Consider the following 12129-nt stretch of genomic DNA (forward strand, 5'->3'; position numbering starts at 1 on the left):
GACTTGGTTCTAGTTTCAACCCGGTTGTTGAAGTAATTTAGAACAGAAGTGGAACCAATTTTATACCGTTCCGGTTCTAATAACATAATCCCTAAAACCACTCTTAAACCTAGACGTAGCTTTGGTCCTCCATTAGCACAGTCAAATTTCACAGTCAGATTTCAGTCGGGGAAGGCAAAGATCAAGAGAGAAAGCTACAGAAAGTTAGAGTGAGAAAGGTAAAGATCGAAACAGAGAGAGATGAGAGAGTTACAAGTATCATTGAATCAAACACAGAAGATTAGATTAAACAAAGCTATAGAACAACTTGAGAAGTTATCTATCAAAACCAGTTCCTCTACTAATGCTTCTGTAACTGTAGCTGATACTATTCCTGTTAATCACGAAGAAGGCGTTCTCAAGTAAACTTATCAAATCCCCTTTTTCTTATATATTGTTTCAGAATCTGGGTATCTTTTTAATTTGATTCTACTGTCCTTGTCTTACTTGTTTGTTATTTAGGGTTTATTAATTTTCTGTTGTTTGGGTTAATTAGGGGACATGGAACTTCTGAGGTTGATGGAGAAATAGTAGCAACTCTATGTGGAGTGGTTGAAAGAGTTAACAAGCTTGTTTATGTCCGTACTTTAAGAGCTAGGTAAAATCCTCAAAACCCTAATTCCCAATTAGCCTGTTCTTGTAATGTTCAGTAAAAAGTTTAAAACTTGTTTCTTATAACAATGTAGATAGATTAGATTCTTGGACTTTTCATTCATTTCACTTGAAATGGAGTATATTTTCTTACTGTTAAGCTCGTTCGAATTGGGTGTAGGTACAAGCCTGAAACTGGAGATATAATTGTTGGGCGTGTTATTGAGGTATGGGTGAAAATTCTGATAACATAACTCGATACGATTTAAAGTGTGTTATTGCTTTGGTTTTACAAGATATAACATTTGAGGTACTAATATAGTTCTTTCGCCTTTTCTGGAAATTTAAGGTGACTTTGTCATATGAATAGACAAAATCTTGCTTCTGCCGATGAATCTATCCTTAGCCATAGTTAAATCTATCTCGCTGAATGTCCATAGGTTTCTATATTGGTCTTGACTTACGGAACTCACACGACATTCTATACAATACCATGTCATCATGGTGCTATAAGTTGTGAGAAGTAGCTTGTGTTTATGGCTCCGGTTGGAAACCCTGAAAAGTTTTGCAAATATTCACGTCCCATATATATGGCTATGTTGTGTTTATTTATATACATGGGCTTCAAAATAATTACAGATATAAACACCTATTTTGCTATATTCATATGGGCGAGTAAAAGTTGCACCAAAATAATCACTACCAAGGCATAAACGAGACGTAAATATCTGGAAAAAATTCTCCACGAACCAGGTGGGAGCAATCTCTATGACCTTTTTGATGTCATATCCGTTTCATTCACCTAAAGTTATTTCTCTGTCTTGTATGTAGTGGAAAATTTATTTGGCTTTTGATGAACTTTTCATTTTAATTCTCTACCTTGACGATAAGTTGAGATATTTTCTTGATTTAAACTTCCGTTACTTCTTCTATCATATGAAGGTTATCTGGCTCTGAAACTTTTGTTAACTCTAGTCATGGTTAGTACACAAAATATGTTTGGATTTTTGTTAATGTTATGTGTCTTACTGTCTTTAAATTATTGCTTAGGTTGCTCCAAAGCGGTGGAGACTGGAAATAAATTTTAGTCAAGATGCTGTCTTGATGCTTTCTTCCATGAATTTGCCTGATGGAATCCAGGTATTATGTCTTTTTATAACTGAATGTTCCTTTCAATTGCATAAACTTGTGGTAATTTTATCTTATATACAAATACGTTGTATAATTTTGGCTTGTTGTCCATTGAAGTATTTATCAACTAATTGATGTTAATTTCTTTTCCATCGGTTACCTGTCTTGTATTGGAAAAATTTAGGTTGATTTGCTTATTCTTTACTGTTCTTTGATTGATAGAGACGCCGAACAGCTGTTGATGAACTTAACATGCGCTGCATTTTTGAAGAAAATGATGTTATTTGTGTAAGTCCGTTAATTCTTCGTATTCACTATGTACTAGTTTGTAGCTGACAAAGAGAAACGAGTAGGTTGGGTTGCTATACTGCTTTGTTTCTTGTTCTTAGAACCCTTCTGTAACTGGAGCTCAACTGAGTTATCGGGTCACGAGTCAAGTTTGTTCATCTATTTCTTGATCCTATTTGCTCCTCAATGTTTTTTCTGTGTCAAATGGGCAAAGGTTGGAAAGAAATATATCCAGTCTTTTGGCATCTTGTTAGTTCTTAGTCGTGCTGATGAGTGATGACAAATTTCATTTTCCAGGCCGAGGTCCGTGGTTTCCAGCATGATGGAAGTTTGCACCTTCAAGCAAGAAGTCAGAAGTATGGGAAGGCAAGTCTTGTTTCTTCAGTTCCCCCATCATGTCAATGTATATTGGATCATTGCGTCTCGACTTTGAGCAAATGTTATTGAAATCAAGTAATCAATTATACATTCCTTGTTTTAATTACCTTGAAATTCAGTATAACACGAATCAATTGTCGTGCAGCTCGAGAAAGGTCAATTGCTCACAGTACCCCCTTATTTAGTAAAGAGACGAAAACAACATTTCCACCACCTAGAAGAGCACGGAATTGACTTGATTCTTGGATGTAATGGGTTCATCTGGGTGGGTGAGCACGTTGAAGTCCGAGACGATATGATTATCGATGATCAAGAGTCTAAATCAGAACAAAATAGCAAATCGAATAAAAAAGCACTGAGTCTTGAAGAACAAGAAAAAACTTATACTCCGCTCGAGACAAGACAGAAGATATGCAGGATAGCAAATTCCATTAGGGTTTTAACTAGTTTGGGAATAACTCTAACAGTTGATTTGATCATGGACATAGTTGATATAAGTACTTCACTCAATCTCGACGTTCATGAGATGCTTGGTGCAGAGTTTTATGTTCAAGTTGCAGAGAAAGAGGCTGAAAGAAGAAACTCATTGACGAAAAGGAAATGATTATCTCTCTCACTACTGTAAGTTAACATTAGGTGTTAGTTTTTGAATGAGTTTGCTTGTTTCTTTTTGGTATTGTAGTTGTTGAAACGTTATAGACGGAAATTGATTACGATCTTGTTGTCAAATGAGAATATAATTTTAGTACACTTACATTCTTCTGCCGATCATCATATCCTTCAGATTATTATTATTAGCTTGAATGTCATTCTTGATATATATATATATATATATATATACATGTATATAAGTTCTGTCGTTTGTGTCGACCCGAAGTTCTTTTATCCACCTTCCAATCTTGGCAGGGGAATCTGAGGCCCTTAAACTATTCAGATGAACTTATTCCATTCTGAACAAGAAGACCGAGAAAAAATGGGAAAACTTGGAAGCTAACGAGTCATACAGACGTTATCCTTCGTAGATCCCCCAACCCATTATCTCGAGGTCTTTTTTCCCACAATGCCGATAGCTCTCACTCAGCTATGGGTGCTGCTTCAGCTTTCTCTCTAGCTTCTTCACACGTTCCTTTCCTGAATTGCACTTTTCTGCTTTTCTATACTGAGAAGATGTTTTTCTTGCTTCTAGTATCGACATCCTAGCATTAGCCAGCATTGTTTGAAAACTTAATTCTTCTGAAAGTAATTTGATTGTGCCTTTATCTTTTTCATGATTCATTTCAGGATCATTTTTACAACAATCTACACGAAAAACGTAACTGTTAAGACTATCAAACTTCAAACTTCCTTACTTTCAGTAGTCCTGAAGAAGAGTAACAAGCCTGTAAAGGATGTTGATCAATTTTGCAATCATAATAGTATTAAGAAGAGATGTTCAAAATTAATTTCGAAATCAACCATGAAAGTTCTCTTCATTTTTCTCATTAAGATGAATATTATGAAGTCAGGGGAAAAGTTTTTGAGGAATCCGTTAACGTTAAAAGAAGACTGATAACAGAATGCGAGAAGAAATTGTCTAAACTTGAAAATAGACTAGGAACAACTAAAAGTATCTTCAGATGAGTCAAACAAATCATCTCAACCCTCAAGTAAGACTTCAGATCTGACTCAAGAAAACAAACACTCCCTCAATTGATGATCTTCCGCAGCAACCTAGTGCGAATTCTAGGGTATGTTGTTAACTATGCAGAAGAGTTCTTACTTCTTAGACTGGGTTGGTCAGGTCAAGTACAAATCTATTGCGCTTTTTATGCTAAAATTAGGGCGCTATAAAACGGTAACAACTGTACTGTTATCATCATAAGTGAGAAAAAAGACCTAATGGCGAACACTATTCTCGCAAAATGATTATGACATTCAACACATCTTAACCTGTTGAAATATTTCATACAGATATCGAAAATGTAATACTACATGGTTTCCCTCTTCTCAGTAACTAAATCTTGATTACCCGAAAATGTACAGACCTCCAACATAGATTCGCCACAAAGGGTCTTCAATAACGGACTTGCCACGAAGCCAACTTCCATTGGGTAGTATCCAATCTTGCTGTTTACAGAAAAAAGTAATAGACTTGTCGATTAAGAACATATTAAAATTATAATTCGTCTTTCGGAGAATAGAAGCATTCTTCATCCCAATAGTAAGGGTACTTCAGTTTAGCTGCAGTATGAGGCATCAACCAGTCCGAATATATGAACCTGAAAAAATAACAAAAAGCAAAACTCGTTCACCTTCATTTATCGATAAAGAAAAACCACACTAGTGTATTTTCCAGAAAATGCTTTGGGTATCTAACTTGTTCTTCCAATTTCAGCTTCTAAATTATCAATCCCATTTTCATTAACTTGTGTGTTTGTTGATTATGGAAACAAAAGAAGTGCCATTTCTAATCCCACATGAAACCTAACTTGGTGTGCTTGTACAAGAACAAGTAACGACTCATAGTTACTGAATATAAAAACGCTGGAAGATAAGAAAGGAGATAGAGTTTTAGAGATTACTCACACTTTAACGGGCGGACGAGATATTACAACTAGCATCTGTAAGTCTTCTTTTTCATTTGTATTCAGCACCTGCAACAGTTGATAATGAAAGACATATAAATATAAATGAAAGAACACCCAACACCAGAGCTATCCTTATCAGGGAACAGGTATTTGAAATCAGACCATCAAGAACAAAAGTTTCAGGCGAAGTCTTAAATATACACATGAGTATGACTCGAATTATGGGAATTGAGCACCTTGTCGTAATTGCAGTATGCTTTGATCATGGAGTCTTATTGATGATAACAAGTGTATGACAGGCAAAAATGTAGAAATTTGACACTGAGAACTTCCGAGTTTTAATTATGCTTTAAGGGGGGAAGTTTAGAGTCAGATAAGTGCATTGCAAATAACAAACTTAAGCATAGACAGCTCTAAATAAAAACATACGCTCTGATTTCTAACTCCTGAAGGACTCTTTCGGGGCGTATTCTTTCGGGGCGTATTCATGGTCTCAATTCTCCCTCACTTGAACCCTATCTCATAACATATCCATAGCACCAAAATAGTGGTCAAGGATATACCGGCTAATTATGCTCTAGCAAGAACCATAACTTTATATCGAAACATTGCTTCTTTTTTCAATTTCACACACTTTTAGTAACTACAGAAGCTCAAGGATTATCATTTAGAGAGTTTACTGAGATCCAGCAATAACGAGAGACGATCATAATAAGTAGAGGAAACAGTAGCGAGGCAAGTAGAACCAGAAAATTGGGAAACTACTTTTTTTTCTTTACCTGATGAGGATCATTGACCGGGATATGAAATGTACTATTTGAAAAAAAGGGATATTCTCGAGGTTTTCCTGGTTGTTTCTCATGTGAATTCGAGGCCAGAAAAAGAGTACCACTCCCTTTAAGGACAACAAACACTTCTTCACAAGAATGCCTATGGATTGGTGTTCCAGACCCTGGAGAAAATGTTTGAAGCCAAATCTCAACCTGGAATTTAAACAAAATGATTATTTAGACCAATCAAATATACATTAGAAAGAGTTCTACACAATTATACACCAACAAGAAACTGGTGCTGATGCTTATAACTATTTTTTTTTTGTATTCTGCAATTTATGTTATTTAATTCGAACAAAAGAATATAACTCGGTGTGAGAATAGTCCCACATGAGAGAATGTGTATCTAGCAACTAAGAATATAAAGTATAGGTCCTCTCCACTCATTGCCAATTGGTTTTGAGTTGGATGGCCACAAACTTAACATGGTATCAGAGCTACGCCCACACGTGATAGGTAAAAAAAAAGCCACACGTGCTCCACGTCGCCCGTCCCACATTGGACAATGGGTATCTAGCAACCAAGAATATAAGGTCTAGGTCCTCTCCACTCATTGCCAATTGGTTTTGAGTTGGATGGCCACAAATTTAACAGAAGGGCAATATAATAGTGGGCTTCGTATATACCTCTTTCAACCCGTGTAGCAGCGAACCAGCAACTGTAATATGTGATAGTCCTCCTCTCCCATAGTTACTCTGTTTGAGCTCACTAATGTTCCTAACCAACGGGATCCCTACACACAAACATGTACTAATAATTTTTGTTTCTAAGAAGCAAAATTTAGTTCAAACCATGAAAGAGAAACATAATGTGTGAACAAAATTTAGAACCAGACAAGAGACACCAACAATGTGCGAACATATACATCCGCTTGAGTTCGAGAAAATTGGTCTGAATATCTTACCCACGCTAAACACTATAACTATCCGTATTATTTTGCCAAGTTCATGTACGCTAACTATTAATAAATTCACGCAATAGCAAATAAACACAACTTGAGCACAAATTGATTAGTATTTGCAAAAAATCACAGGAGATCACATAGAGCCTGTATTCATATACGCCCACAGAAATTCTTTACAAGTTGGTGGCCTCACTAATACCATATTACCATATACAAACACGATGAGAGAGGAATCTCGCATTTGCGAATTATAGAGAGAACGAGTATACTTGTGGCTAGTTAAACTTATGGGTATTCACAATAATGTTACAACATATATAGGGTTCACACATTATGACCTCATTTATGGATGCAAGATTACACTTCAATTATGAACCCTAAAAACAAATAAAAAACTAATAAATACCCATAAAACCTAATGAACAAAAAAACATACCCAAATGAGAAACTCCACAGAAACTAAAAGATATGGTCATTAGATTATGATCAATGTTACTAATAAGTTGTACAAATCAAATAGAAGCTAACAAAAATTCCATAACAATATAAACACCAGATAGTGAAATTTCATAGATACCAGTGAAAATAATTGAGAACCCAATAAGCAGAAGATTATTAGGAAAACATGGAATTAGGGGGGGTAAGAACTAACCATTTGTTGAGCAAATTGAAGCTTCAGATGCAATAGAGAAGAGGAGTAAAGAAAGAAGAGAGAAGATTGAAGAAAATATTTTCATTTTCTGATGAAATGATTTTTTAGTGAAAGAGAAAATGTTTTGGTTACGCCGGGCACTATAAAAACAGGTTCATTGTTCTAGTATCTTCAAGACTTCCAACAGCCAGTAAGTGATAAGTGCATCGCGGAGCACTTATATTAAAATGCTATTCTACATTTTAGGCCGTCAAATTAGGCCATGGGGAAGATCAAGCAATATTTTGGGGCAAGGGCTTTTGTTTTGTGGGGGCATGTAGATTTTGGTCAATAACATTTCACTACCATCTTTTTTTTTTTTTTTTTTTCTTTGTTTGAGAAATCGACTACGATATACGTTGTTGTTAGAAGACCTTGATACATCAGAAATATGTGATAAGCACAATAACCGCCTAAGGTAAAAATGTAATGAAAGAGGCCTAAAGTCTTAAGGCCGACAACATGAAAGAGGCTTAAAATCCGACAAATTTATTACATTATTATACCCTTAATAACTCAAGTTTAATAAGCTATAGATTCCACCTCTTCCGGGAATTGAATTTGGGACTTCTAAGGTTTTGGAATTTTGTCAACACTTCCAACCCTTGGGCAAACAAGTGTCGACCACTACAATCAAGTTATATGACAACTTAATTTTGTCTGAAAAATTACTTGGTTGCTTCATACATAATCTTCATCTTCACCTCCGACTACGACCATCATTTTTTCACTAGTGACCACCGTCCACCGATCACCACTCCGATCACCACTAATTTTTTCTTTCTCTCACCTCATCTGTCTCTTTCTTCTTTGTCTTTGTTCCAACGAAGATGACCCTTTCCTTTTACTGAGAGAGTGGAGGAAAGAGAGAAAATAAATAGTCGGGAGCGAAAGTGGTGATGATTGGTAGTGGTGGTAGGAGTTGGTCTGGATGTATGGATGGTCGTATTCGGGTGATGATGAAGATTAAAACAGACAAGTAGATTTTTAGACTCAAATTACATGCTGCATCAATTTGATTGATCATAGTCTTTATTTCCTAGAGAATATTTTGGATGTCAGAAAATCGTTGACTGAGGTGAAGCTAAATGACCTAATTTCGCAAAAATTAAATATGAATTTTTTTGTTGGTTTGATTAAAAATGGGTTTGATTTCTTTCGTAATCTAGGACCATTCAATGCAAATAAACCTAAGACACCCATTTAGGTAAGATTTTGATGGTTTTAGCTAGGGTTTTATAGGCTTTCTTTAATACATGTAGTTAAATCGTTAAGTCAATAAAATATCATTTGAAGAAGATGATAGTTTTTGCCAATAAACATTGTAGAAGATATTTTTCTATCACTTCACCCAAAAATACTTTAAATATTTTAGTAATAATTTGATTTATTACAAACAAACTACTCCATCATAAACTCCATGAAAGAGGCCCTCAGGTAGGTTGTGGTCCAAAGCAGCCGCTGTGGTTGCTTTGGGCCTGGGCCGCCTGTAGCGCCCCAAATCCCAAATCTCAAGCTAACCGCCTTGAAATCGAAGATTTGAGACCTTCAAACTGGATCCACGAGCAACACCTACTATGAGTGTACAATCAATACCTGAAAAACAAAATAGCTAGGTTAAAATCCAACTGCAGTAGATTTCCTCAAACCTAAGTCTCGGGTAGGCAAGCTCAATCCCCAATCAAGGAAGCATTGCATTCATATTCATTATTGGCATTATCTGAAATTTAACGGTGAATACTAACATAATATATCAGATTTATCCAATCCCTCTCGAAACTGATAATTTATGTCCTTTGATTAATTATTAGGTTTTCCGGTTCTCGTATTTTAATCTAATACTAACCCTGATAATACAACAATCTTTCCTTTTTTTCTTCAGCAGATAGAAAATATCATGCCTTTAACTAAGGTAAACCTTTATAGCCACAAACTTGACATGTACGTCGACAAACACATTATGTCGAAAGACACAATCATCAAACTCTCGTTCAGGTATCTCAGACTAATACACAACAAACATTGACTCTTATCAAGAATTACAAACAAGCTCACCAAACAATTCAAGTCAACAACACATGACAAGTCAGAAGGGATGATGCTCATAGTAGATCCTCACGTGGATCGCAATCTCAAACAAGCAAATAAAAATAATAATTAACAAACATAGACTCACCACTAGAAGGTATCTACCGAGGAGATACATTGCCTAAAGAACAGAAACCATGTGAATTATCTCAATAAATTCGTCTATCGGAGACTGTTCTGATACCTTGTATGAAAACAATCATAACTTCTCACTCGGAAATCGGATTAATGAACAGTTTGAACTACTAAAAAGTAGACGAACAGACCTTTCCAACCATATAAGAATCACACTTAGATTCATTATATATCTACACCAGATTCAATATTAATATAAACCGACGTGCAGTAGACACTGTTCTGACACCTTGTACGAAAACTATCGTAACTCTTCACTCGGAACTCGGATTAACGAACCGTTTGAACTACTAGAAAGTAGACAAACATAACTTTCCAAACTTATAAGAATCATACCGAGATTCTTTATATATCAATACCAGATCTAAGTTTAATTTAGACTGAAATACTGTCCTCTCTATATGTTTTATGAAATTCTAGATAAAACTAGTCTCTAAGCCATTTAATCGTTCTTTCATGTGATTAACAATACTATACCTATCATGGAATAAATTGAAAGAGCCTACAAAAAAATTAGGAGATAGGACATCTACCTCTTTTCGCCTTAGATGACTTTAAGACCACAACCATGACTTGTTCTCTCACTAGAGAACTCTATTTCCATCACTTTTCTTCTTTATTCCTCCTCCCTTCACTAAGGAGTGGTTGTACCCTCTTTCTTTTCTATAGGGTTTCCTCAACAGTGAAGAGAAATAGGATTTTTAAACCCACCAGTATTTCATCTAAACAAAACTGACCTAGACTTTTATTATTTCCACCCAATTTGGTATATCAAGAAAATAGGGGTGTTACACCGGCCCTGGTTTTCAACATATTCTCTAAATTCTTTTTGTTAATTCCACCATATGAGTCGGGTGTCACAAACCGTTAGGTCGACTCGACATAAACTGTTTTAGCTCTCATATGTCCAATGTAACATATCAAGGTCTGACTAATTGAATAGCTCTCGATAGTGGAATTTGGAGAAGAAAAAGAACAACTGTTTTCAATATATTTATTAAATTCTTTTTGTTAGTGTAGACGGTGAGAAGTCTACGGGTCGGAAGTCAGAAGGTCGGTAGCTGAAACGTCTTCTGGAATTCCAAACGTCGAGTTCTTGATTGATGGGCACCAGCAACGTGTGAAAGAAACCTGCAAAAGAAGATGAACAGACACAAACAAACCCGTGAAGGCTTGGGGGGACACCGGGATGGTGCCTGCCAAGGGCCCTCCGACGGTCAAGTCAGCAAAGTATTATAATGGATAATAAACGAAAAGCCGAGGGTATAACCGTTGATGTATTATCGGAGAGTGGCTAGGCTCGTAGAATGACCGGAGTTCGAATCTACGGGAGTGAAATGATCAGAAGTACGAGAGTAGATGTTACCAGTAGCGTCGAGCAAGAAGAAGGTTGTGATCTCCTCGAAGACGTCTGGAAGCGTCGAGCAGGAAGCGTCGAGCCGGAAGCGTCGAGCAGGAAGCGTCGAGCAGGAAGCGTCGAGCCGGAAGCGTCGAGCAGGAAGCGTGGAGCAAAGATAAGCTATAACACCTTTGAGGCGTCTAGTAGTGTCCACGACCAGAACCAGGTGAACTTGTATGCAAACCTCTCAAGAATAATCGAAGAACAGAGAGCGAGTGGAGAAGAAGAAGTAGTATGGGTTGCTTTGCTCTGTATTCGATGTCTGAGAAATGAAAGTGCTCCTCTTTATATAGGCTTGAGGAGTGATCCGTTGGGAGGAGTAAAGGCTGACCGTTACGGAGTAAATGCACGTCATGATTCCTGGGATATGGTGACGTGTACGCTGGCTGTACATGCACAACGGTTGTGCATGTTCTCTGGCGACTACTCTGATTGTGCATGCGCATGGTCTCACATTTATGTGAGACGTTACCATGTTATGCATGTCATTGATGGGGGATAATTGTCTCTGAGGTTACGTTGACCAAGTCAGATATCTTTGTCATTATGGATATATTTGACATGTGGAGTATCTCTTCATTAAATAATCTCTTACACGTGGTACGTGGAGATATAGACGTGTCGAGCGCCAGACGTGTGGAGATTCGGGCGTGTGGGGCTTTGTGCACGTGGGAACTCTTTGCACGTGATTGGGCCTTGACACGAGTTTTAGGGTCTAGTTGACGAGTACCCATTAAGAGACTTCTGGGCTGGGCCCAAACAAAGACAAACGAGCCGGGTTGGGTTTGACGTCCCGATGGGCATTTGACCGTCGAGGGCCCAGGTGTAGTTTTTGGTCAACACAGTTTGTCCCCCACTCTCTAAGTAAATAGTCTATTTCCTTGGAGAGTAGATGAGAAGGAAGGAACGAGGGCGGTCCCATTGGTTAGATGATTTCTGTGTCAGGCGTGTGAACCAGATAACAACGTTGCGGCCCTGCTTGGGAGGAGAAGTCCGGGAGACCTTCCCCGTCGTCGAGCAGGTTTCGAGATGTCCCTCGCGTTGTCGGAATACGTCGGAGGTTCGTTGGGCAGGTTTCTGACGTG

The 12129-nt window shown here is 37.2% G+C and overlaps 2 protein-coding genes across 2 annotated transcripts; one reads left to right on the top strand and one right to left on the bottom strand.

Moving 5' to 3' along the window:
* RRP4 (ribosomal RNA processing 4) lies at positions 1 to 3177 on the top strand. The gene is made up of 7 exons (XM_086661204.1): positions 1 to 401; positions 536 to 637; positions 812 to 857; positions 1681 to 1770; positions 1984 to 2049; positions 2347 to 2415; positions 2573 to 3177. The coding sequence occupies exons 1-7, from the start codon at positions 241 to 243 to the stop codon at positions 3029 to 3031; spliced, it is 993 nt and encodes a 330-aa protein (XP_086517330.1). The 5' UTR covers positions 1 to 240; the 3' UTR covers positions 3032 to 3177.
* A 1141-nt stretch (positions 3178 to 4318) lies between these two features.
* ABP1 (endoplasmic reticulum auxin binding protein 1) lies at positions 4319 to 7651 on the bottom strand. Its single transcript, XM_086661205.1, has 5 exons — positions 7384 to 7651; positions 6454 to 6560; positions 5774 to 5977; positions 4993 to 5060; positions 4319 to 4685 (listed from the first exon to the last, which is right to left on the bottom strand). Exons 1-5 carry the CDS (start codon positions 7466 to 7468, stop codon positions 4583 to 4585), a joined length of 567 nt encoding a protein of 188 aa, XP_086517331.1. The 5' UTR covers positions 7469 to 7651; the 3' UTR covers positions 4319 to 4582.
* Positions 7652 to 12129: the final 4478 nt, after the last annotated feature.

The sequence above is a fragment of the Eschscholzia californica genome, unplaced genomic scaffold (genome assembly GCF_041429995.1).
Source record: "Eschscholzia californica isolate CP2 unplaced genomic scaffold, dmEscCali1.0.p SCAF_2, whole genome shotgun sequence".
NCBI classification, from domain to species: Eukaryota; Viridiplantae; Streptophyta; class Magnoliopsida; order Ranunculales; family Papaveraceae; genus Eschscholzia; species Eschscholzia californica.

Excerpts from the sequence above, each read along its gene's own strand:
- ABP1 (XM_086661205.1), bottom strand. The coding sequence starts at position 7,468 with ATGAAAATATTTTCTTCAATCTTCTCTCTTCTTTCTTTACTCCTCTTC. Across the intron at positions 6,561-7,383 it reads TTCAATTTGCTCAACAAATG|GGATCCCGTTGGTTAGGAAC; the intron begins GTTAGTTCTTAC and ends GTTTGTGTGTAG. Across the intron at positions 5,978-6,453 it reads TGCTACACGGGTTGAAAGAG|GTTGAGATTTGGCTTCAAAC; the intron begins GTATATACGAAG and ends TTTAAATTCCAG.
- RRP4 (XM_086661204.1), top strand. The coding sequence starts at position 241 with ATGAGAGAGTTACAAGTATCATTGAATCAAACACAGAAGATTAGATTA. Across the intron at positions 638-811 it reads GTCCGTACTTTAAGAGCTAG|GTACAAGCCTGAAACTGGAG; the intron begins GTAAAATCCTCA and ends AATTGGGTGTAG. Across the intron at positions 2,050-2,346 it reads AAGAAAATGATGTTATTTGT|GCCGAGGTCCGTGGTTTCCA; the intron begins GTAAGTCCGTTA and ends TTCATTTTCCAG.